At 53.6% G+C, this 24,860-nt stretch overlaps 3 protein-coding genes and 1 long non-coding RNA gene across 5 annotated transcripts in view; 2 read left to right on the top strand and 2 right to left on the bottom strand.

Moving 5' to 3' along the window:
* On the bottom strand, positions 1 to 908 carry LOC123394099 (collagen alpha-1(I) chain-like). Its single transcript, XM_045087744.1, has 2 exons — positions 741 to 908; positions 1 to 420 (listed from the first exon to the last, which is right to left on the bottom strand). Exons 1-2 carry the CDS (start codon positions 906 to 908, stop codon positions 1 to 3), a joined length of 588 nt encoding a protein of 195 aa, XP_044943679.1.
* Positions 452 to 22,820, top strand: ATP1B1 (ATPase Na+/K+ transporting subunit beta 1). The gene is made up of 6 exons (XM_045087762.1): positions 452 to 1,003; positions 5,271 to 5,399; positions 16,291 to 16,446; positions 18,298 to 18,482; positions 20,082 to 20,162; positions 21,317 to 22,820. The coding sequence occupies exons 1-6, from the start codon at positions 907 to 909 to the stop codon at positions 21,578 to 21,580; spliced, it is 912 nt and encodes a 303-aa protein (XP_044943697.1). The 5' UTR covers positions 452 to 906; the 3' UTR covers positions 21,581 to 22,820.
* Positions 5,406 to 8,809, top strand: LOC123394100. Its single transcript, XR_006608876.1, has 2 exons — positions 5,406 to 5,690; positions 7,169 to 8,809. It is a non-coding gene; the product is annotated as an uncharacterized LOC123394100 (long non-coding RNA).
* The window catches only part of NME7 (NME/NM23 family member 7), a 245,071-nt gene continuing 242,844 nt past the window's right edge, over positions 22,634 to 24,860 (bottom strand). For both annotated transcript variants that reach the window (XM_045087758.1, XM_045087757.1), the window contains one exon: positions 22,634 to 22,917. Coding sequence is in view for 1 of the 2 variants with exons in the window: in XM_045087757.1 (XP_044943692.1) it covers positions 22,879 to 22,917 (39 nt within the window). In the remaining variant the exon portion in view is untranslated. The remainder of the gene's footprint in view (positions 22,918 to 24,860) is intronic.

The raw sequence follows: 24,860 nt of genomic DNA, 5'->3' as shown, positions 1-24,860 counted from the left end.
TCACGCGTCCCCGAGTGACCTTCCCCCACCCCTGCAGGGCCTCCGAGGGCTGGACCTGCGGCGGAGGGAGACGGGCGGCGCGCGGCCGCGCGCGGACCGGGGTGGGGCCCCGGGGCGGGGCGGCTGGGCCGCGGGCCGCGGGCCCCTGGCGTCCGGAGGGCGCCGCGCGACGCAGGTGCGGCGCCCCGCACCGCCGCAGAGGAGGGCCTGCGCGCCACGGCGAGCGCGGGGGGGGCTGCGCGGGGCCGCCTGCGCGCGCGCCGCCGCGCCCCCGCCCCCGACCCCCGCCGGCCCCTCCCGCCGCCGCGGCTCCTTTGTGCCGGCCCCGCGCCCGCCCCTTCGGGCCCTAGGCCCCGCCCCCTCCGCCCGCGATTGGCCATCCGGGCCGCTGTGGGCGGGGCCTCGGGCCGCCCGGGCGCGCTATATGTAAAGGTGGGGCGTGCGCTCCGCCAGCTCCTCGGCTCCCGGCGGCGCGGAGGGCGCGGCGCGGTCCGTTCGTCCGTCCGTCCGTCCGTCCTCGCCGTCTCCTGCCCGGCCGCTCTGCAGAGGTCCCCGGAGGCGGGGGCGAGCGAGCGCCCCAGGGGCCCCGCAGCCGCGCGCCCGAACCCGCAGGGCGAGGCGAGCGCGTGCGGACCGAGCAGAGCCCGCGAGCGGCCGCGCGTCCGCCCTTAGGTGCGGGGCTCGGAGCCGCCCCGCCCGCGCCCCTCCCTCCGCCCCCGCCCCGCCGCCGCCTCCCCCGCCTCCCGCTCCTGCCTCTGCCCCGCCGGCGCGCGTCGGGCACTCGGAGAGCCGCAGCGCAGCGGCCGGAGCAGCCCGCGGGGAGCCGGGCCGGGGCCGCCAGCGCCGGAGCACGCGCGCACTCCGCACCCCGCACCGCAGCGCCGCGGCCGCCGCCGAGCCGCCGCCATGGCCCGCGGGAAAGCCAAGGAGGAGGGCGGCTGGAAGAAGTTCATCTGGAACTCGGAGAAGAAGGAGTTTCTGGGCAGGACCGGCGGCAGCTGGTGTAAGTGGGGGCGCCGCGCCCGCGCCCGCCGCGCCCGGGCCGGCCCCGCACCCGCGCGGCGCTCCGCGAGCCCCGGCCGCCGGGCACGGAGCGGGGTCGGCCGCGGGCGCGGCGGGCGCGGACTGCGGCGCCCCGGGGTGCGCGCGCGGGTCTCGTCCGGCTCCTTTGCGGTGGGTCCGAGCATCGCTCGAGCCCTTCCCCCGGGAACGGTCGGCGGCGGGAGACGAGACGCGCCGCTCCCTGCAGCCCTGCCCGAGCCCTGACCACTGCGGTGTGAGGCTGCGAGGGAACCTCGTGGGGGTGGTCGGGTCGGACGCGGGCGACGTTGTGTGTTCCGGCCCTTTCTGGCCCAAATGTCCCTCCAAAGGCCGGGGCGGGGGTGGCGGGATCCACGCACAGCGCAGTGTTCCCCGCTCCGTCAGACTCCCCCAGTGACCTCCCCTGGAGCCCTTACGGGGGGCCCAGGAGGCCCGGGAGCGGGGTGAGGTCCGGTGTTTCCGCGGCTGCACACAGATGCGGAGCACGGAGCTTGGCTGCACGGCAGAGACGGTCAGTCGCAGACACAAACGGCATAAAGCCGGATGCAGCCCACCTGCGGGTTCGGGCCGCCTGTGGCTTGGCTGGATGGGATGGGCTTTCCCTCGGAGAAAGTCAGATAACCTCGTTTTCCGCCTCCTTTCGCCGGAAGGGTGACATTTTTTTTTAAAGGTCATTTTGAAGGGCACCGTTGTAGGCACATCTGTAGGAGTCGTGACTGCGGAAGGCAGAGAAGGGAACTCCCCCTCCTGCATCACTGCCCCCCCCCATGTCCTCCTCACCATCATCATCACCACCGCGGCTAGCGCTGCCACTGCAGCCATGGGGGGAGTGCTGGCCAGGGGCCGATGCAGTATTCCTGACGGGGAGGATCTGTGGCCATCACAGCAGAATGAGTCAGGGAAACAAGGCTTGGCTGACATTTTGAATTGGAGGAAGCTAGCATATATGATTTTTGCAGAGAAAAAAAATGCAGCCCTTAGTGGGTCTCTTTTGATGGGAAAATAAAGGGTTAAAAATGCATCACACTTCAAGGTTAGTCAAGGTGAAATAGCATTCCAAGGTATTACAGGAAAGCATAGGTATTCCTGAATCGCATTAAATGTAGGTCTTTCAAGTGATGGCTTTTGGCTCGTATTTTATATTTTTTTTATTTTGGGGAGCCTGTATTATTCAGTATGGTTCCTGCTGTAGTTTCTGCATAAAGGTAGCTCTCCGTTTTCTCACCACGGAAAGGAAAACCTGAAGAACTCGGGTGTGTGTAGGGTGAACAGCCCCTGGCCAGGGTGATCTCCTGGCAGCTCCTCATAACTTGAGTGAAGCCTGGGGGGTGCGCTGCCGAACGGCCCCCTGCAACCAGATGTACAGGAGGCTCCAGCCTGGGTGATCTGGTCCTAGCCTTGTTATGGGCCTGGGGCTACCTCGCTTCCAGGCATATTGTCAAATTTGTCCTCTGGTGTTTCCCCCTCTCATAAAATAGGTTTCTTTCCTCATTCCAATTCCAGAATAATATTTGCTTTAGAAGGTAAGGCAGTATAGGAAGACATGTAATGGGGCAGCACCTCCGTATGTGAGAGAAGGCATGCGTGTGTGTTAATATTGATGTCTTGATACCACATTCAGCAAGGTCTGAAGACACGGATTAATGAACGCGGACATCAGGATGGGTGTGCTTGTCTGGTTGCTTCTCTTTCCCAAGGTGCAGGTGCTGGGCTCACAATTCAGGTTTTGCTTTGAGCTCATTTGTCTGCTCTTCTCTGGCAACGTAAGAAACGACACCCTCTCTGAGCAGAGACACTGGTAGCAATTGCTGTCTCCCGAAGGGGAAATGCTCCCTTTCCAGCGCTGGGCCCAACATGGATGCCCTTGGGACGAGGGCAGGTTGCCCTTGGCTCGGTTTTGCTTATAGGTAGGTTTTCACCAAGATGGACGCAGGAGCCTTGCCTGTCACCTGCTGGAGAAATGGCAGCATGCAAATCACCTGTGGTTTCCGCTCCGCATTGAGTTAATGCAGGCGTTGGTAGATGTCTGTTAGGGTTACTGCTGGGCCAGGAGGCCAGTCTTTCCTTTTGCCTGTGACCCTTTTTGAAGGGTACTCACTTTTTTTTCTAACTGGAAAACCTCCATATTACTTGCAATTTTTTAAAGGAAGAAAAATTGCTGAAGAATACAAAAAAAAAAAAAAAAAGCCTCTAAATTTATCCTCTGTGCCACCTTGGCTGGTTGGTACAATTTGTCTAGCTTTCTTCTTTGAGCAGCCCCTGGTGATCTGTGTTGGTGAGCCCAGTGCACAGGTCTGGCTTAGTTCACAGTCCTCTAACCAGCTGACCTCTCAGCTGTCACTGGGGAGATTTTGCTAAGGAACACCTTGAAGCAAAAGAGAAAAATCCCTCACTTCTCTTAGGCTATGGTGTCAGGCAGAATGGAAAGGCTGTGTCTCATTCAGCTTTAATCAGCATGCTTGCGAAAGGACTGATTTTTCCACTGCTCTGTTTGTATTTTCAATTATCGCCTCAATTATGTCCTTTCTTAAGCTGTTAGAATTAGGTATCTGAAGTCCAAGGAGTGAGTATAAAAATGCCCTGGTTGTTAGGAGGAGCCAAGTGTGGTTAAGCTCAGAACCGAGACAAGGTGGGGGGTGCACAAAAAACAGGTTACAACAGTTCCTTTCTCACCGTGTTCTACCACCAACTCTCGCACCTCTTAGGAGCCTTCACTGGAAAAATTTTCCAGATCTCTTGACGTCACAGCCTTGCTGCTACTTGGATACAGAATGCGGCAGTTAACCCTTGGCCTGCTGGGAGGCAGTGATTGATTGAGCTGGGCAGCTGTGGTTCTGGATTCTGCAGTCTCTCATTTTTCCTTATCTTTGGCTCCTGGCCTGGCTTTTTTCTTTCTTCTTCTTCTTTTTTTTCTGGATAGGGGAAGAAAACGGTTATGATTAAGCATTTTGGTCTTATGTGCATTTGGCTTGTTTTACTAGCATTTATAGCATGGTTTCCCTGAACCATGTATTTGCTGATTGGAAAGCTGGGCTCTTAAATGCTTGCCAAAGGCAACCTGGCTACTTCCTGCCACCCCCTCTCCCTCTGTCCCTCCACTATGCACCAGGACCCTGCGTGTCAGCGATCTTTTGTTCTGCACTTTTACCCCCAGGACCCCAGCATTTACTGCATGCAATCTGGAGCTTTTTAGAAGTAACCCTAAGGCTCCTTCGTGCAGTCCTGTTTCAGACTCGATAACCGTACGGTTCACTTGCTCCCGTTCTTGGGTTCACTGGGAATTGTTGGCTGGCACCGGGCTGCAGGGCGATGCCTAGTACAGCCTGTTACTATGCGGCTAATCGGGGAGATAATCCTCGTAAACCAGTAACTGATAGCCTCATTCCCGTCCCTGTGCTTTGTGGTGCTTAGCTTTTTGTGTTTTTTGCTTTTGTAGCCAGCTCAGCTGACGTCCTGCTCTCCAGCTAGTTGTAGAGGGTGGGGGGGGGGGGTGCTACAGCTCATCAAGCCAGTCCGTATTCTGCGTCCAGTCAGAAGATGAAAGAAAAACATGCCTGTCATTTTGACTACAAGATTTCCCTTTGTTTTGCCCTTGTTTGGTGCCCCCGAAGGAAAACCCAGTGTGTGCTCAGTGTCTAATACATGTCACGGGTTTGGGGGCGGTTTGCGATAGAAAGGAGCTGAAGAGCTTCCTGGGGTTTCTCGACATTCGTTGCTCTGGCCCAGCATAAAAACTCGCGGGCATCCTAACGTTTGGAGAAGCAGCTGAGCTTAGCCTGTATGTAGTACTGACATGTCAGGGGACCAACAAGGCAAGAAAACCTGCCTCTAGGGGAGTGTTTTGTCAGATGTGCGATGCGTTGCATAAGCCCACTAACATGGCCCTAGATTTTATTGGTGATGTTCATGAAAATTTTTTTACTTAGGCAGTGAAATTATGTCCTATAAATAATGTTTGTTCTAGACGAACATTCCTCTTACCCTTACCTAGCCCCAACACACACACACACACAGAGTCACACACTGTAACAGGGAACTGCCGGTCTCTGATTTTACCCCGTCATGCAGGCATGTGGTTCACGCTCTGGGTCGGGGCTGGGAAAGGAGGCTCTGCAGACAGGCTGGAGGGGAGGCCAGGAAGGAAGCCCCTTGGTCTCTGGGAAGATGAGCCTTTCGTTCCAGAGTGTGCCTGGGTCACAGCCTTCTGTTTCTGTCTATGCCCCTTGCAGTTAAGATCCTCCTGTTCTACGTGATCTTCTACGGCTGCCTGGCTGGCATCTTCATCGGGACCATCCAGGTGATGCTGCTCACCATCAGCGAGTTCAAGCCCACCTACCAGGACCGCGTGGCCCCCCCAGGTAACAGGAGGGTGAACATGTTCAGTTCCTCGGAGGTAAAACGGGTGTCACTTTTTCACTCAAAAAAAAAAAAAAAAAAGCCACTTTTCTGAGAACTGCCTGTAATGCAGTATTAGATGGAGCCTGTTTTCATAGGAGAAGCGGGACCTGCTCACGAGGGCGGCGGCTCTCCTGCCTGCATTGCGGGCCCCCGGGCGCTGCAGATGTCTTGTCGTCACAGCTCTGCAGCGAGGGCGAAGAGCCCTGGTCTCCCCCGCGCCTGAGCCGGCACCCACCAGCCTGTGACTCGCGGTGAGGCGCCCTCACTGCCCAGGGGGTTGCTTAGTGGGGTCGCCACAGGGCTGTTCCAGCTCAGGCACATCTTTCACTTTCTCAGGGGGCCTGTGACTCAAGCAAATCCTTTAAAAAAAAAAAAAGAGCCACTTCAGCTCCTGTTTTGAGAGATGAAGTTATTTTTAGGGATGATGAGAAGCTCTGACATGGCCGATTACTCACAGGAGAGGAGCCGGGGCTTCAGGAGTCCGCTCTCCCACCGGCTGCTGACGCGGCTTAGTTTAACCTCCACCAGCGGCAGCAGCTTCTCCTGTCTCAGCATTCGTGCCCACTGGCTTCGTAGGACTCTCCCCTGTCGGCTTTCTAGACCCATTTTGTAGTTCCGCGGTCTCTTTGAGCTCTGAAAACTTGGATGATCAAGAGCGGTCACCCCAGGAGGAAGAAAATGCCACACGAGCGCCCAGCTGTGATCTGTCACTGTTGAGTGACGTGCACCTCGTGCATAGCTGTGTGTGTCCATTCCGGTCACTGAGCCCCCAGGGAGAGCCCACTGCCCTTAACGCCTGAGGCCGACAGAAGGGCCGTCGACCTGGTCGTGGTCACTGGCTCTTGTAAAATTCATTGTCAGGAGGACCCAGAGACAGGAGATGTTGCATAAGGTTCGGGTTCCTGCATTATGAATGACCTTGAGACTGCCACTGGGGGTGGTGATGACGTGTCCCCTCTCCACTTTCCCTGGCAGTGGTTTAGTAACAGCTGTATTTAGGTGACAATCTTGAGGCCGTCTTCATGGCACTGAGCAGCCCTGACCATGGCACTGAGCAGCCCTGACCACAGGCACTGGGCCGGCAGCCTCACTCAAGTGTGGCCGCTTTTCGCAAGCTTGCTCTATTTCCTGGCCCCGGTGTGAGAGACCCGGAGGAAAATCTTCAGAGTACGGAGGTGGTGAACATGGTTCCCTGGCCCCAGGCCCCATGGTCCTCCACTGTAAGGAAACCCTGGGCATTGCCAGATAAATTTAGATCTAGGGGATTTTGGAAACAGTGGGAAGAAAACAAACATGTAAGTATATAAAACAACTTCAACCTGGTTAATGATCCACAGTTTCCAGCAAGTAGTTTCCCAAAGAGGTGGGTCTCTGGGAAGGCTGAAGCAGAAACTCTGGGCGTGCGCAGAGCGTGTGGCACCTTGAGTAAACAGACTGGACGCTGGCTTTGTGACCGTGAAGCCTGGCGTGTCCTCTCCTGTTAGATTTTGGAGGTGGTGTGATAGACGTCATCACGTTTGTGTCCATCTTTATTTTCCTCTTGTTCAGCCATTGAAAAGCTGTTCTTGAATCATGATGCCGCGTCAAAAAAATTTTTATGCTCGAAGCCAAGGGTGACTGAAGAGTCAAGCATTTAACTTCCTAGATGTGAAGCAGGGCTGCTTGTCTCTCCAAACTTGTGGGGGTCAGCCTTTAATAAAAGTAAAAATTTTCTTCGTGTTCTTTGCAGAAAGGGCAATTCTACTTTCCAAGAGAAAAGGCTAAAAAAAGAAAAGAAAAGGCTGAAGTGCCAGACCTTTTAAGTGGGGACTTGCCAGTGACCTTGCCCAGAACTTCCTGGTGGAGGTGCTCAGCCCTGCCCGCCCCCTCTCCCAGCCTCCCTCCCCTTCCTCCCAGCCCCTTCCTAAAAGACACATTCTCAGTCCCTATATTTAGTGTCCTTAGCCGTTGGACTGACCTGACAAACCGTCGCTTCTCAGAGGAATGCTGGTGTCTCATCGTGGAAGTATGTGCTCCTGCTTCAGTCCGAGTCGCAGGAGAAGCGCCTCCTCAGCGCCTGGGTTCTTTGTCTTCCTTATGTCTCTTTCTCCTCCTCACCTTGTCCGCCACCTTGCCAGGAGAGTCTGGGCAGGGTCCCTTTGCTCTTGCCCTCCCAAGGGACATGACTGTCACTTGAAAAGCTGGTGGCCTTGGAGCAGGGGGGTCAGGTGAGCAGAGCCATGAAATGCAGCCCGGGACAGTCCCTAGACGCTCTGAAGGCCCCTCACTGGGCCCTCGCTCTTGTGGTCTGTCAAGAACGTGGGTGAGCCGTGCCATCTCTCTGCGGACCGAGCACACTCTGGAGGAACACCTCGGCCACTGCACGTCGTGTCTCCAAGCTTCCACGTTTGCGAGTGGCCGGGGGCGGGGGGACTTGCATGTCTCAGATGAAGCTCCCGAGTGGAAGGTTCGGCGATGCTGTTAGAACTGAACTGCGGGCGCGGGTACAGACCCGGCCTGACCGGGGGTGGACTGCGTTTTGCACATCTGGTAGCTAGGTCTCGGCGGAGCAGTGTGTGCAAAGGTGTCCGCATCGAACAGCGGTGGTTGTGCAGTCCGTTCGGGTTTATCTGTCTGTGGTACTGGGTAGGCAGGTGGGCTGAACAGGACGGTCTCCGTGAACGGACTGAGTCACAAAATGGAAGGGAAATTTAAGGGGGAGAAACACAGCCTAAGGAGCAGTTTATGGGCCTGAGTACTGGTGGCATTGGGGGCCGTCATCTTCCTGACAGAGTCCCCGTGGCTCTCGGACGATGGCACAGGTCACCCTGCAGCCCTGAGGGCACAGGGCCAGCACCTCCACTGTGACAGAAACCGACAAATCGTTCTGTCTGGGGGTCATGGATGCTTGGTTGGCTGTGTGACGTGGCTTAATGTGAATATGAAAGCCCCAGGCTTGTGAGCCACTGCACGCGTGTCCGCCATGAAGCCACCTGAGCAGGCGGGAGCTGGACGTGGTCTGCGCTGTCCGTGCCCGGCGGACCGTGCGAGGCCTCCGTTGTCCTGTCTGCAGAATGGGCGCAGTGCTGTGCGGACGTCACGGGATGGGAGGTGGGTGGGAGCGGAGAGTGGCCAAGCTAAAGGCATGAGGCAGAGTGGGGCTGTCAGCAGCCACCTCTCTTCTTGCATCGGAAGGCGCGGTTCGGTTCCCGGGACTGAATCCCGTGTTTCTGGACGGGGAGCTTTGGACGGCAGAGCAGGGCCGCTTGCACACTCGGCGGTTGTTCACAATGTGAACAGCCTCTTGGCTTCACCACGGAAAGCATTTGGGAGAAGCTAGATTAGGAAACACGCTTGAAGATAATTTTAAATAAATGTGAGTGACACCGTGTTTGTCGCACAGTCTGTCCCGTGAACACACCCACACGGGCCTGGTCGGCCGCGCCAGGCCCCGCTCCGTGGCGGACCCTCCTCGGGAAGGCCCAGCAGCCGCATCTCCCGCCTGCTCAGGGCCGGACCTGGAGGGGGGCGCTGCCCTCCCCGGCTGCCATCGCTGAGCCCCAGGGGGGTGACAGCATGGTCCGTGCGCATCAGTGGCGCCCAGGGAGATGCCAGCCGCCTCCCTTCCTGCTGAGCCACTCTGAGTGTGCCCCTGTCCTTGCTCCTGAGTCGCGTGTTGCTCTGGGTTCTGTCCCGAAGGGAAGCTGGCACCGCGTCGGCAGGACGCCCGCTCAGAGCTTCGTGCCCTCGGAGCGTCTGACTTCGTCTCCGCTCGGGTCGTGAGGTCGAGCCCCAGTCCTGCTGCACGCCCAGCGCGGCACCTGCTTGAGACTCCCTCCCTCTCCCTGCCCTGCCCTTCCCCTGCTCGCTTGCTCTAAAATTAAAAAAAAAAAAAAAAAAAAAAAAAAGCTCGTGATTATGCTGCCATGGAAACCAGACTTGACGAGGGAGGGTGGGTGCAGCCTGGCCGGCGGCTGCAGCACCGGCAGCTTTGGTCTCCTCTTGCCTGTGCGAGGGAGTATCCTGTCTTCTGTTAGGGTACGAGGCGTTGCAGTTCGAATCTCGGCGGAATTAAGCAAAATTCTTTTTTTTTTTAATTCTTTTTTTTTTTTTAAGGTTTTACTTATTTGACAGAGCTCACAAGTAGGCAGAGAGACAGGCAGAGAGCGAGGAGGAAGCAGGCTTGCCACGAGCAGAGAGTCCAATGCAGGGCTCGATTCCAGGACCCTGGGATCATGACCCAAGCCGAAGGCAGAGGCTTTAACCCACTGAGCCCCCCGGGCGCCCCTTGAGCAGAATTCTTACATCTGTCTCGGGTGCCTCGATTCTCAAACCATCGCTTGCATCACTCTCCCATTTCAAAGAGAAAATTGGAAACGTTGGGCTTCCTTCTAGACTGGAGGGATTGTTATTTCAAAGTGCCCGTTGGGTGTTTTTGTTTTTGCTTTTGTTTTCCTTTTCTGTTTCCATTAGCTCCCTCTGATTTGCACTCGGAGCAGACGTGCTGAAGGCTCAGTGCTCCCCAGGCCTGCTGCCTCCCACATTCCCCCTCCTCCTCCCTCCCCAGCCTCAGAGGACTCCTGCCAGCTTACTCCCAGACTCCGTGGCTCTTGTTGGGCTCGCCCTGGGCCCTGGTTGCTGTTGGGATTTTCTCCTTCTTCAGAGAGCGCCAGCCCCACTGTGTGGCGTCAGCAGTTCACCAGCCCATGTGGCTCTTTATTCCTTTGTAAAGACCAAGATAAAACTAATGAGTTAGCTCTTGGGGACACAGGAAGCCTCATGATTAACTTCGCGATGTTCCTGGGGCCCCAGAAAAATGAGTCTTACTCTGGGGGCTCTTTTGTGGTGAATGAGCAGAGCAGAGGCCTCTGACACCTGGGACTGGGTAACAGATTCCACGCATGGAGGGTAGTGGGGGAAATGCTGAATCTGGGAAGCTTCTTTGAGAGGTCTCTGTCGTACAAGGAGCATCGGCGTGCCAGCCTCCGTGTGCTGTGGTGGCGTTGGATGGGGCCCTGATGCCTGTGGCTTCTCCGTGTGCTTATTCTAGCGATCAGCCCACCGCAGGGCCCGTCTGACACAGCAGGACTAGAGAGAAGCTGAGGAGATGGAGAATAGGGATGTCTGTCATCTAGTGGCATCCGGCTGGAAAAGCTATGCTTCTCCCACACATGCACGAAGAGACATTATCGAATATGTAATGAGGTTCTCGATCGCTTAGCGAATGTTATGTCCCGTATCTACTATATGTGGTTGTCCTTCCATTTAACAGAAAAGTTCATGTAAAATGGCAGGGTTGGGCCGTTTGCTTGTCTTTTCCCATTGTAAAAGTGGTATCTTTTATCAGGAATAAGCGTAATTATGAGCTGTAGGAAAATATCTAAAGATAGGTCCCTGTGAAATTAGGGGACCTCTGAGATTGATCCCCTGAACCAAATTATGATCTGTCTGCTCACCTGAAAATGAATACAGCACTGTAGATCAAAGTCTGATGATGGTGACGAAGGCTATTCCAAAAACAGGGAAGGGCCTTCAGCCAAAGCATGTGGTGTTTAGCTCAGACAGGAGAGATTTCCATACACCGGGGGTCGTGTATGGAAACATCAGCTAGACCAAGGAGAAAACCCAGCAGTTCCTCAAAAGCTGAGCCTACAGCCCAAGGTGAGGCAAAACCCCTGCTTCTTTCCAGAAAGCACAGAGGTGCCTTTTTTCCTGTGCTCTCCCTATATTTGTGAGGTAAATCGATCCTATTCTTGCAGAGATAAAATAATTAAAAACAAAAACTCCTAGATATCTTAGTGGCACTTAAAGGAGGAAAGTTGTGTGTGTGCGCGCGCGTGCATGTGCATGCGCACGCACGGTGTATATGTGTATCTCTGTACACACAGATGTGTATGAGGTTCTATAAAATCATACCTCCAAATGTTTTTAATTGCAAATTACTTTGCAACGTGGACTGTGCAGGAGATCCGTGGTATGGGGTGCTGTGTGCATGCCGACATTTGTGTTTCTTTGCCTTGGGTGCCCTTCTTAGTCATCATGGGTGCCCTCCTGGAGGTTTCTGTGGAAAACGATGCCTACTTAGAGAATTTGGCCTAGGGACTTGGGGGGTGTATTAAATGACGAACAAGCAGCTGTGCTTTGGGATTCAGCTGAGTAACCGTTACAAGGTTACAATGGCCATGTTCTGGTTTCAATACTTCAGACTCACAAATTGAGGAATTTTAAACTTGCTACATTGTAAACCCAATTGGACACAATGTATTTCTTAGTGAAAAGCTTTCCCTGTCTTTTTCCCTTCCTGGTTTACTGGCTGGTTCCCCCTCCTGGTTCCCCCTCCTGCTACGAATGCCGACTAAAGCCAGAAATTGAGTGTTTTCCTCCTTTGTTTCTCAAGAGATGGGGGACCAAGGACCAAGGAAAGTCAAATGTAACTATAAGAAGCAACTGCAAGGCCGAAGAGGTTTTTGTTTTGTTCTCTTTTATTCCAAATCCTCTGTAAAGATGACGTCCTCATACAAACCCAGTACTAAAATGTCACATATCCAGGTTAGGATTTCAGCCTGCTTAGGTGGTTTTCTTAAATAATAAGTGAAACGTAATTTAAGGCAAATGGCCCTATTAGGGCAAAGCTGTGTAGAACTCGGCCTGGTGAATGTCAGTTCAAGTTCAGAACACTGGCGAGGCGAAAGGTTATATCTGTTTCCTGGAATATAACTTGAGACCACAAGCCCGTGATTGGGTGTTCTGCTATCTTTGGCCTCTGGGAGTTACCACTGGAAAGAAAGCTCATCCTTGTCTAAATCCTGACCCACAGCTGTACAGAGTGGACCGCGTAGAGAGGAACTAGCTGATTGTATCTAGTCCCATGTGAACACAACTGGTGAGGGTGCCAGTCCCCAAGGTGGGATTTGTATAGCCCTGGAAGAGTGTCACAGTTGCAGAAATCTGTGTGGCCTCCGGATAATAGAGTTTCCACATCTGATCCCATTCCTTTCTGTCTTTTCCTGTGAGTCTGATAATGGAAGTAAATGATCAGATCAAGGGTCCTTCGTCTGCCTCTCGAATGTATCTAATTGCTTTGGGGAAACTACTTTTGAAGAGAGGAATTTTCCTAATGGCTTGGAGAAGATCTCATCTGAGAACTTTCCTAATTACGGTGATCCTGAGCAGAACAGGCAAGGGGATTGATCTCTGAGAGTTTCCAGGAAGAGAACTTCTCAGGCCAGAAGGCTCTGGATGAAGAAAAGGGGAGGCAGAGTTGGTGGGGGATGGAGTGAGACCTTGCCCAGACATGGGCGGGGAGAGCAGATGTGCTCACTGGGGGAGGGGGGGGGGGCTGTGCCCAAACCCGACATTGGGGTGGTTCCTCGGTATTTATGTGTGTATGTGCTCCATAGGTGAGGGTTTAGAGAGAGGAGCTGATGCCAAGCCTGGAACACAAACCACGCATGCTGCTTTTTCTGGAAGCCATCTTGGGACCAGAAGTTGGGTGTCTTAAAAGGAGGGTCATGAAGACTTATTGTAGCTACACCTGCAAGATCCTTCAGAGACCCCAGTGTTAAACTTCAGCAGATAGGAAGGCACGGCTGACCTTCCGGGGGTTGGTCTGTCATTCCGGGGCTCCCTCTCCCAGCGTTCTGCTTCACTTCAAGTGGAAAGGACATGGTAGTGGCCTTGGCTCAAGGTCTAATCCAGCTCAGCAAGTCCGAGGGTTCTAAGACCCTGGGCTTAGCTGTCTCTTTTACTTTTGGTTTCTCGGTCTCTCACTTTCTAATGCTTCTCTGCACAGAACACAGTCACGATTCTCCAGGCATCTTCGAGCTGCGTTTCTCTCCCGTGGTAACATACAGGCTCCGTGCGCCTTGGGCTGTGAGCCGTCCTTACTGAGGGGCTTCGGGCTCTCAGGCAGAAATTGCTGTGATTCCGTTACTTGGTTTTCATTATTCTTTGCCCAATCTAGAGAGACGTGAGGCCAACTGTGTAGAGATTCCCTAGGCCAGTGGCACCGCTGTGTGTGCAGTAATAATGCCTACTGTTTCCATAACTCAGGTTCTTAACCGTAGAGGCACTTGCTGACGGGAATCTGGTGTTGGTCTCTGGGTGGGCGGGAGCTCAGCTCGGGCCACAGTTCTCAGGCTCCCGAAGGACCCACTTCTCATAAGAACCCACATGCCTGACTCAGGGATGCTTATGCTTTGGGGTCTCACACATGTCACCCAGCCACTTTTAATAGCAGAGAACTTGGACTTGGTAGCTTGAGGGAGTGAAAAGCACTGCATAATGCCACCTCCTCTTCCCACTGTCCCTTTTGCTCTGGGAGAGTCTGAGGAGCACGTCACCCAGTCTGGGAGATGGCAGCTGGCAGCTGGGTCCTCGGCCGGCTGCGGGGAGAGAGAATTCGGGACGCGCCCCCGGACAGCTGAAGCCGGACACTCACCTTGAGGTTGAGGTCCCGCCGTGTTCCTCTAACCTGACCTTCTAGGTTCACCTTCGTCTTTTAAACTCACTGGGTGAGGCTCTCTGGATCTCGCCCGGGCTCGCTGACCCTTTGGTAGCATTTTGGTTTTGGCCGTGTCGCCCGCTCTGCTGAGGGACTGTAGCACGATCGCCGCTGATCGTACCGCCGTCCCCGAGGGTGGCCGCTTCTGGAAGGCTGGCGAGCGCGCGTCCTGCTTCCTGAGGACCGGGTTTGCTCTTGCCCGGCTCTGCGGCCGCCTCCTGCCTCCTCCCCGAGCCCGGACGCCCCGCTCACGCCGCACATGTAGACGTTGTGTGGTTGCCCGTCAGGCTCCGTTCTCTGCCGATTCCCGGGGTGTTCTAGGAAAACAGCCCGTCCTCCTGGGTTCTGTGAGACTCTGGCCTGGAGCCTTCCCCTGCCCTTCACAGGTCCAGGCGTGTCACCTTGACTTAAACATCTCGTTTCTAAGTCAAACCAGGAATGCACCCCTGCCTGGCCCCCTTGGCCTTCCCCATTTCGGGGGGAGGCTGTTTTCCATACTTTCTCAAGCATGAAATCCCAGTGGAAAGTCCTCACTTTTGTTTCATTTTCACAGGTGTCTGTCATTTTTATTTATGGTCTCCTTGTGCTACAAATGGTCACGATGCCAATTTTCTAACTTAAATGTAGAAAAAGATTGTTCAGGCTATACTTAAATTGCTTTAGTCGTACAATTTTCTAGGGTTAGTGAGCATCTAAGAAATACTTTTAATTGTACTAACCTTGTTTATTTTTAACTGATGATTTTTGTAAGTGCAGATCCCGCTAGCTCCCCTTTCCGTGGCTCCTCTTCGTCATCACTGACGCTTTCTTCCCTTGGATTCCTCAGCTCCTGTGTGATCCTGTCTCCGAGGATTCTCCGGGTCACCCGGGAAGCCGTGCTTCTGGGGCAGCCCCTCTGCCTGGCTCCAGGCCCTCCCATTCCTTGTCCTCATCCCCATCTTCTCCCTTCTAGGGAACAGCCAGCGCCGCAGAACTCGCCCATCGAGCCCCCTGAGCTGGGCTGCTTACGCTGTTTAACCATGTTTGAAGCTCAGAGCCATCCTTAATCACTAGAGAAAAGCTGCCATTGAGCCCAGCCCCACCCCGAGCCTGATTTTTATGTCCATGTCTTCATCATGTTGGCATCATTATTGCTAGTTGCAGCTTCTGGCCCACCAGAGCACTGGTTCTCAAACCGGAATGCTCAGGGAACCCTTCAAGTTCATTAATGTGGAGATTCTCGACTCCCGTCAGTAGTTGTTCTGACTTGGCAGGTCTGGGGTGGGGCCCACGGGGCAGCGGGTTTAATGCGCCCCTCGCTGAAGGCAAAGGGCCCTGGGCATGAGCCGCCTTCTGTGCCTGACACAAAGTGGGTGCATCTGGAATGGGGTGGGGATTAGAATAGGGTTGTGCAATTTAGCAAATAAAATACAAGACACCTAATTAAATTTAACCGTCAGATAGACCACGAGTTGGTTTTTACAGAAATACATCTAAGTATTACACGGGACATACTTCTATAAAAATTGATTCATGGTTTATCTGAAATTTAAATGTAACCAGGCAACTTGGGTCTTACCTAGCATCCGAGACTAGAAGGCCATGGTCAGGCCTCTGCCGGCGTACCTGTGTAGTGCTGTGTGGTGGGCAAATCCTAGCCAGGAAATCTTGTGGTGATAGAGGCATATGAAAATTAAAGAATCTAAACTGTTGATTAAAGAGTGAAAATCCAAGGTAGTCATACTTTGAATTTTATACTGGCTGACCCTTGACTTGCTTCTAGAATGAAAGCAGGAACGGTAACTGCATAAATCCCGTTCCATCCAGTTGGGGTTCCAGATCCAAAAGAATGTCTCTGTTGAGTAGCCTTGAGTCTGGTAGAGTTTGGAATGGTCGTCAGCCCGTTCCAAAAGTAGAAAAGGCCTCTGTGCTCAAAGGCTTATACGCGGTTAGGGAAAGGAAGGCCACCGGCGAGAAATGCTGGCTAGCTACGTGGTTTGTTTGAATATGAGCATATGGACGTACTGGGAAGATAACAGGCTTTGGAGTACACATGGGTTGAAATTCTGGTTCCGCTATTTCCTCTGTGACCTTGGGCCAAGCACTTAACCTTTCTGTGCAAGAATTTTCATTCATAAAATGGGGACTATCCATCCTGAAGCGTTGCCGGGTAAAAAAGATGATATATGATAGTAAGACACTGTCACTGGCACTTAGGTACTTAATCCAAATGCCAGAGAAGTGACTTCACAGGAGAAGCAAGAATTTAACCTTCTTTTTAGTAGGTGGGATTGGTGAAACATGTTGGTACGTGGAGAACGTGCTTGAATGATCTTGGTTGACACCTTCCCACTAACGATTTTCTGTGTTACTCTTTCTGTCTGGTCTAGGGTTAACACAGATTCCTCAGATCCAAAAGACCGAAATCTCCTTTCGCCCTAACGACCCCAAGAGCTATGAGGCGTATGTGCTCAACATAGTTAGGTTCCTGGAGAAGTACAAAGATTCGGCCCAGAAGGATGAAATGATTTTTGAAGATTGTGGCAGTAAGTAGACTCATTTTGGATGTCTGTGGCTGGTTAATTCTTATTTCCCATTTCTATCTGTTGTTTAATGATGGAAAAATCCTCTTGAAATAATTGATTGAAGTCTGGCCATATTGAGAAGACAGTTTTCATTTTGTTTTAAAGCAAGAAGACTGATTCAGGCTTGCATCTGATGGAAGAAACAAAGTAGCCTCAAGTATTACAATTATGTGCATTTGGAAAGTGTCTTGCTTTAAAACACTCCTGGACACATTTGCCTTTTACCACTCACACTCAAAGACCACAGTTACTGCTACGGTTCTCCACTGATTTTTGGAAACTACAACCGTTTACATTTCCCGATTTCTGTTCCCCGTGCCCCTGCCCCCTTCTCCTGTGGAAGAGTGTGTAGGGCCTTTCTCTCACTAGTACGGCTCCTTGGCATCGTCAGCTACGCTGATACGGAGGAAGCAGGACTTCTGGCCAGGGCAGAGCCTTCCTGCCCTCGGCTGGAGGGACAGTGAACTGTGTCCCAGGCCGCTGAGCATCTCAGTAAGGAACGGTAAAGGAAAGGTGGCTCTTGGGTGTACTAACGCTGATGGGAACACATATCTCCGTCCTCGTGCGCCATCCAACCATGTTTCCAGACCTGCTGAGACAAGATGTCTGAGTAACGAGGTGACCTCAGGCTTTCCAACTCAGTTCAAGCATTTACCGACACCAGTTCGTCACATGGCCCTGTTTGCTTGATCATAATATGGGGTGATTGCAATTTTAGGTCATTCTGAAAAGAGTAATTTATTTTTTAAATTTTTATTTATTTTTATTTTTTAATTTTTTATTAACATATAATGTATTATTTGCTTCAGGGGCACAGGTCTGTGATTCATCAAGTCTACATAATTCACAGCACTCACCATAGCACAGACCCTCCCCAGTGTCCCGCACCGCCGTCCCCAGCAACCCTCAGTTTGTTTCCTAAGATTTTTCATTAGAATTTCAATGAGGTTTTCATTTTTGCAATAATTAAAAGGCTTGTATGAAAGATCATTAGGGTGAATTGCTTCCCTGGAGATGAACTGAATGGAGGCCCTTTACCATTTAAAGGGAAAATAGTTATTTTGTGACCTTAGATATATATAAAAATTATGGTATTTGCCTCAGTTTCCTGCAGGGTGCTTTGTATTAACCTTGAATTCTCTATTTCTTGTATTCTCTCTCTGGCTTTGTTATGAGGTATGGATCAAGAATACTACAATATTTTTTGGTTGAACAAATGCTTGCAAGAAGTCTTAGCTTGAAAAGACAAAAAATAAGAAAAATTTCAAATCCTGAATGGTGGCTGAAAAGGAAAAAGATAGTTCTTTCTTTATTCTGTTTAAGAGGCTTATTAGTGGCAGAGACCGTGGCCTAGCAATGGCCAGGCAATTCTGACCAAAAACCTGCCAGTTCTGAAAATTATTGACAGTCCTTTTAATTTGCCTTTTAATCACAACGTCCCTGCTAATGAGCTCAGCCGGAGCTGACCCGTGTCAATGAGGCTGCTCACGACGGGCGGCCAGTTTCCGCTCAGTCTTCTACGTCACTGAGTAACCCGTTATTTAAGGAAGAGAAATATGGCTCTGGACCAGACATCATGTGTGGATCCTCTGGTACCTGGAAGCCCTGGGTGGGGTCATACAGCAGCCATCGCCTGGGGTACAGCCCCATGTTGCTGTCCGCAAGGGAACTGGAGGTGGTTTGCGGGAAACCCTCGCTCTGGACACAGAGCAGCATGGGCTTGGGACAGGCTGGAAGGAGGCTCCCTTTCCTGTCTTGGTGGCGCCCAGGGCACTGTGGCTCCACAGCGAAAACCATGCTTTCTGTTTCCAGATGTGCCCAGCGAAATCAAAGAACGAGGAGAATTTAACAATGAACGAGGAGAGCGAAAAGTCTGCAGGTTCAAGCTCGAGTGGTTGGGAAATTGCTCTGGAATAAATGATGAAACCTACGGCTACAAAGAGGGCAAACCCTGCGTCCTAATAAAGCTGAACCGAGTTCTGGGCTTCAAACCTAAGGTAAGTCATGCTTTAAACCCTAGACTGTGGAGGAGCCTTTCTCCTTCGGGTGAGGTAGCGGATGGGCACGAGGCCAGTCTGTAAAGGTTCAGAGTAAACTCGGTGATCACTTCGAACCCATTCAGCAGAGGAACAGCAGAGACGTCTGCATCGGCCTGGGGGACCGGGACAGTTAGGTCATTAATGTCCTTTTCTCAAGAGGAATTCTGAGAGGCAGAGCCACAGTCTTGAGTAAGTCCGGCGCCTCTGTTCTTTTTTTAAAAAATTTATTTATTTTTAAGATTTTATTTATTTGAGAGAGAGCGTGAGAGGGGAGGGTCCGAGGGAGAAGCAGGCTCCTCCCGGGCAGGGAGCCCGATGTGGGCCTCGATCCTGGACTCCAGGATCCTGACCCGAGCCGAAGGCGGCCGCTTAACCAACCGAGCCCCGAGCGGTCCCTCTGTTCTTAACGCTTCCATGATGTCACTCACTCTAGAACGGGAACCCTTTGACGGTAAACCTAGAAAAAGGTATTTTCAAGTCTCAGAACTACCTGCGTGTACAGGCTCAGGTTTTGGTTCTCCTGGAGCCCAAGAGTAGCTTTTAAAGAACGGTCTGGCCATCTGAAGACACGGGGTTTTGTTGGTTTTTGACGGACGACGAGTTCATGCGCTCCGCCCCGGCCGAGCCCCGGGGAGCGCGGTGTTGGCGTCGCGTGTTCCCGCGCCCGAGCGGCGGCAGCTGGGAGCCCCGAGCCACGCGCTGGCCCGACGGCGGCTCCCGGTCCTCGCGCTGCGCTGCCGGGAGCGACCGCAGGAGGGACCGTGGGCAGCTGCTTGCGCGGCGCCGCGTCCGGGGTCTCCCCCGGCGGGTGAGCCGTCGCCTCCCCGAGGCCGGGACCCGCACACGGCCGTCGCCGTCGGGTCTTCCGTGGAGACGTGGCGCACCGCACGGGCCCCCGAGCTCGGCGCCTCCCCGAACCCGGGCCTGGGGTCACCGTCTGCGGGCGCCCCGCTCGGCTCCCGCCGCTTGTGACCCGGGGACGTGGCGCCGCGGCCAGAAGTTCCAGCTGAGCCGGCGGAGGCCCGACCCCGTCCGGGAAGCCGAGGCCGAGCCGGGCGCGCGGGCGGACGGGGACCCGCGGGCAGGCGACCGGACGGTCCTGCGGGCCGCGGGCTTAGGTCCGACGGAGGAGGACGGCGGGACGCCGGGCACTCGGAGGACGACGGTCCGGTGTCCGCTGAGTCCCTCGAGGTGGCGGTGGCTCCTCCTCGGACCGAGCGCTCCTCGTCCCCCGCCTGCCCCCGGGGCTGGTCCTGCGGGTCCCGTCCTGTCCCGCTCCGAGTCCTCACCCCGGGCCCCCCCGGCCCCGCCCCGGGTCCCCGGAGGGTCGCTTCCCCGCGGAAGCAAGTCCGGCTTGTGGGACAGAAACGTCCACGACTCGTCCGTCCACGGTGCCGCCCCCGCTCTCGGGCCGGGGCTCACTCGTTGTCGCCCCGTCCGGTGCGCGGCTCCTGGGTTGCGCTTCCGCGAGCAGCGGGGCCTGTGGGTGCGACCGGCGGGCTGCGTGCGCGGGAGGGCGCGGGGCCGGACCCACCTGACCGTGCGCTCTTCCCGCAGCCGCCCAAGAACGAGTCCCTGGAGGCCTACCCGGCGCTCAAGTACAGCCCCTACGTCCTGCCGGTCCAGTGCGCGGGCAAGGTGAGGGGCCGCGGCGGGGCGGGGGCGCGCGCGCGCGCGTGCGTGTGCGTGTGCGCGTGTGCATGTGTGTGTGCGCGTGTGCGTGTGCGCATGTGTGTGCGTGTGCGCGTGCACGCACATGTGCGGGCGCCGCCGCGGTTAGAGGAACGCGTGACCGGGGCAGGAGGAACGTGGCTCCGGCGGCGCCGCCCCGCGTGCGGTGCTCCCCGGAGCACGAAGGCGCCTTAGCGGGACCGTCGGTTTCCAGAACTGGGGGGACTCCAGCCCAGCGCGCTTCGCCAGCCCACGGCCTGCTCAAGATTTAAGGCCGCTTTTTTTTTTTTTTTTGACAAGTTCACATTGAAAAATGTGTTTTTGGCTTTTCTTTTAATTTTTTTTTTTTACTTAAGGTTTTTTGTTGTTATTTATTTGAAAGAGAGAGTCCAGGAGAGGTGGCGCGTCAAGCAGGGGGAGTGGGAGAGGGAGAAGCAGGCCTCCCGCGTTGCAGGGGGCCCGATGCGGGCTCCATCCCCGGACTCCGGGATCCCGACCGGAGCTGAAGGCAGACGCTTAATGACTGAGCCACCCAGGTGCCCCAGTTTTTGGCTTTTCTTTCAAAAATAAGAAATAATGAAAGAGTGGTAGTAGTACATGTTCCCTTTAGACCTAAAAATAGGGTCCTAACGGCTCGTCCGGAGAGGGCCGACTAAAGGGAATCCCTACACGGTGCTGGTTTCACATGTGCCAAGCACTGAAATGGACGCAAGGAAGCGAGAGGCAAGTGGTTAGATGATCGGAGCAAACGTCGCCCAAGGACCACTCAGGGGCCCAGCACCCGTGGGTTTGGCTTCAGCGGCAGGTGCCTTTCTGGGTGTGCTGGCTTTGCGGAAATGCTTGGCTGACCTTCGCTGCCCTTCGCTGCCCTTCACCTGTGTAACGTGAAGAGTTTCCTCTGATGACCACTTCCCGTGGCGGCCAGGGAGGGACAAGCGTGTGTCCTCCCACAGTTGGGGTGCAGCTGCCTCTGGGGTCACTCCGAGCGGCCGTGTCGGGGGCCGATGGTCTCCTGCAGCAGCGGTGCACAGGCGGTCCCATGGGATGGAGAGCCTGGGCGGTCCCGCGGGAAGTGACCCAGGCTGCCAGCCACTAAAATCTCCTTTCTCTCTGGTTTTCAGCGAGACGAAGACAAGGATAAAGTTGGGAACGTGGAGTATTTTGGCCTGGGCGGCTACCCCGGCTTTCCCCTGCAGTATTACCCCTACTACGGCAAGCTGCTCCAGCCCAAGTACCTGCAGCCACTGCTGGCCGTGCAGTTCACCAACCTCACCATGGACACTGAAATCCGTGTCGAGTGTAAGGCGTACGGTGAGAACATTGGGTACAGTGAGAAAGACCGTTATCAGGGACGCTTTGATGTAAAAATTGAAGTTAAGAGCTGATCACAAGCACAAATCTTTCCCACTAGCCATTTAAAAAGTTAAAAGATACAAAAAACAAAAACCTACTAGTCTTGAATAAACTGTCATACGTATGGGACCTACACTTAATCTATATGCTTTACACTAGCTTTCTGCATTTAATAGGTTAGAATGTAAATTTAAAGTGTAGCAATAGCAACAAAATATTTATTCTACTGTAAATGACAAAAGAAAAAAATAAAAATTGAGCCTTGGGACGTGTCCATTTTTACTGTAAATTATGATTCCATAACTGACTCGTAGTAAGCAGTGTTTCCGGCCCCTGAGTATTGCTGCCTTGTGGATCTGATGTGATGTACAGTTCTGTAGGTGCATACTCTGGTCATTTCTCAAGCCATGTTTATCGCATCTGTTTTCTACTGTATGTGAGCAAGGTTTGCTGTCCAAGGTGTAAATATTCAATGGGAATAAAACTGGCATGGTACTTTTTTTTTCTTTTCAGTTTGGCTCTTTCAAAAACTAATGGCCCATCGATGAGCATTTTTAACACACTCCATAGTCTTCTCCTGTGGTGTTGGGTCTTTACTTTTAGTTTTGTTGTTGTTTTCTTTCCTGGGGCTGGGGGAGGGGGTGGGCTGTCATGGGGGAACTGCCCTTTAAATTTTAAGTGACACTACAGAAAAACACAAAAAGGTGATGGGTTGTGTTGTGCTTTGTATCGAATGCCGTCTTGACCTCTCTTCCCTTGTCCTCCAGTACGATCTGAAGCTGTGTCTGAGATCTGGGTCGCCTGTCACTTGGGCTGGTGATGGGATCTGGATCGCCTGTCACTTGGGCTGGTGATGGGATCTGGATCGCCTGTCACTTGGGCTGGTGATGGGCCTAATTCATTTGCTTTACATTTTCTTTTATTTTCCTTTTATTCCTTTCTCTGGAGGCATCACATGCTGGTGCTGTGTCTTTATGAATGTTTTAACCATTTTCATGGTGGAAGAATTTTATATTTATGCAGTTGTACAATTTTATTTTTTTCTGCAAGAAAAAAGTGTAATGTATGAAATAAACCAAAGTCACTTGTTTGAAAATAAATCTTTATTTTGGACTTTATAAAAAGCAATGCAGTACCCCCTAGACTGGTGTTAAATGTTGTCTGCAAAATCCATGTTCTAACATGTACAATAATTGCCAGGAGTACAGTGCTCTTCTTGATCTTGTATGCGGTCAGGTTCAAACAACGGACAATAAAAGAATGAACACACTCCGCACGTGTGTGACTCACTCTTGTCCTACTGCTCCGGCTGTGACTTCTTTGCTTTTCTCTACTCCGAGTTGTCCAGGATCTTGAAGAAGTACTGGACCTGCGTCACAGACAGATAAAGGAGTTCGTTAGTTCACTGGAAATTCAGCCTTTCTCACTGGAGAGGTCAGGAGCTGAGCCCAGAGCACATCCCTTCCCAAAGAGACAACTAGGTTCATCTGAGGCAGGGGCTCCATGAGGTTTTGGTTCAAAGGTGAAGTTTAAAAGAATAGAATCTATGGTGCGGACTGTGCTTACTTTAGAAGACGCGCAGCTTTGGCCCCTGCTAGTGCTTCACTGGGGTGTCTGCGGTTCAGTTAACACACGAGGGTAGGTCTGAGGTTAGGGTCCGTTAAGGTTCATACCTTGCCTTTGGTTTGCGGTTCGTACTTGGCCATGCTGCAACCTCAGCCTTCGTGGTGACACAGACTGAGCTTTCTGAGGAGCACCGTTGTGTGAGTGAGTGTGGGGTTGGGATCCCAGAACCCACGTGGGAAAGGGCCACGCTGGAGTGCCGCGTCCCGGTGCTGGGAGCGAGGCCTGTCACAAAGGCTGCGTGGCCAGAGCGTGAGCAGAGCCTCCCAGTCCTCGGCGCCCCCAAGAGACCCCTCTGGGGTGATCATGCCTCCCCCTCACCCAGCCGCGGAGCCACCGCGCCCGAGGCCCGCACCCCGTGTGGGGCGGCAGAGTGGACCCAGGGCAGCGGCTCTTCCTGCTCCCGCCGAGCTGCTCGCCTGCTTTATTCTGGAAAAGCATCACCAGAGACCAGGCTGTCTCCAGACCAGCAAACCGTGCGACGGCAGCTCAGCACCGGAGGAGCTGGGATTCCCTTTAACGACGACAGAACCAGCACGGGGGACTGGAAGCGACGCCACAGCTTCGCTGCAGTGGTCTGGGGAGCCCGTGTTCGCGGGGAGACCCTGCGGCCGCCCCGGCAATGCCGGCGCCGCACCCACGCGTCTAGAAATAGGAGGTGTCGCTCCTGCAAGAGAAGACGTTTCTCTTGCTCCAACAACTCATTTTCTAGGGTGTCTGTCCAGCTGAAAGGTGGGGACTTTATAGAAGAGAGATGGCTTTAGGTCTGGGAACACACGCTGCGGCTGGGGAGGTAGTTTGCTGTTTTTAGGCTAAGGTCACGACCTCAGTCACACTCAATCCGGTGCCCTCACGTGTCAGCCCCCGTGCACGTGGTCGTGCACGGGCGAGCGCGCAGTCACCTCAAGATTCTGCCCAAATCTTGCCTCCCCCAAGCCAGTCCCCACCCGCAAACCGTACGGTGACATCCCCGCCGGGTGACTGGGCTGGGGGTTGTATTCCCTGACTCGGTAGGTGTTGCTGACTGCCTGCTGGGGACAGACCGCGAGTGACGAGAACACTCAGACCTCCGCAGCGCACCTTCTCGTAGGACATACACTGTGTGTTTGGGTCGCGAGCTCTGTGCACTCGTGGGTTCTGTCTCTTCTCACCTCACCAGTTTAGTCCATCCCTCATTAGATGACACACTTTTGGGGTGTAGGGACGGTGCCCACTCCCTCCCATCCTACGGAGAGGTTTTCACACAAGTTCAAGTACTCAATTCCTCACACGGAATATAAAGGAATGCGATTCTCAAAGGCGGTGTCTTTCAAAGGTAGGCCCAGTCCCACTTGGAACCAAAGGCATCAGAATAATTACTGAGCCAAGGGAAAAGGATTTTCTTTTTTCCTTTTCAATCTACCACATTCCGGGACGGCAAGTTTCGGCCTGGTGCTACCCAGTCACCCGGGGTAATCTGCCTTTCAGGGACAGGGATATAGGCCTGGGGCCCAGAACCTGTGGCAAGCATTGCTACCTAGCTAGAATTTAATAACCTTTGTCTTTACTGTATTTATTTTATTATCCTCAATTAAGGACAAGTAATACTAGTTTTGCATTTATGGGAGTGAAACAAATTTACTCTAATATAACAGTGAATGGGTTTTAAGCAAAATAATACTCAGGTGGTACTCAGATACGGTAAAACTC

This window comes from Mustela putorius, unplaced genomic scaffold (genome assembly GCF_011764305.1).
Source record: "Mustela putorius furo isolate JIRA1106 unplaced genomic scaffold, ASM1176430v1.1 tig00001451_pilon_pilon_pilon, whole genome shotgun sequence".
NCBI classification, from domain to species: Eukaryota; Metazoa; Chordata; class Mammalia; order Carnivora; family Mustelidae; genus Mustela; species Mustela putorius.
Note: the sequence above shows the minus strand (reverse complement) of the source record. Positions and strands in the feature narration are given on the sequence as shown.

Coding starts and splice junctions, on each gene's coding strand:
- ATP1B1 (XM_045087762.1), top strand. CDS start 907: ATGGCCCGCGGGAAAGCCAAGGAGGAGGGCGGCTGGAAGAAGTTCATC. Junction 16,447..18,297: donor GATTTTTGAAGATTGTGGCA/GTAAGTAGACTC, acceptor TTCTGTTTCCAG/ATGTGCCCAGCGAAATCAAA. Junction 20,163..21,316: donor CGGTCCAGTGCGCGGGCAAG/GTGAGGGGCCGC, acceptor TCTGGTTTTCAG/CGAGACGAAGACAAGGATAA.
- LOC123394099 (XM_045087744.1), bottom strand. CDS start 908: ATGGCGGCGGCTCGGCGGCGGCCGCGGCGCTGCGGTGCGGGGTGCGGA. Junction 421..740: donor GGCAGAGGCAGGAGCGGGAG/GCGGGGGAGGCG, acceptor CTTTACATATAG/CGCGCCCGGGCGGCCCGAGG.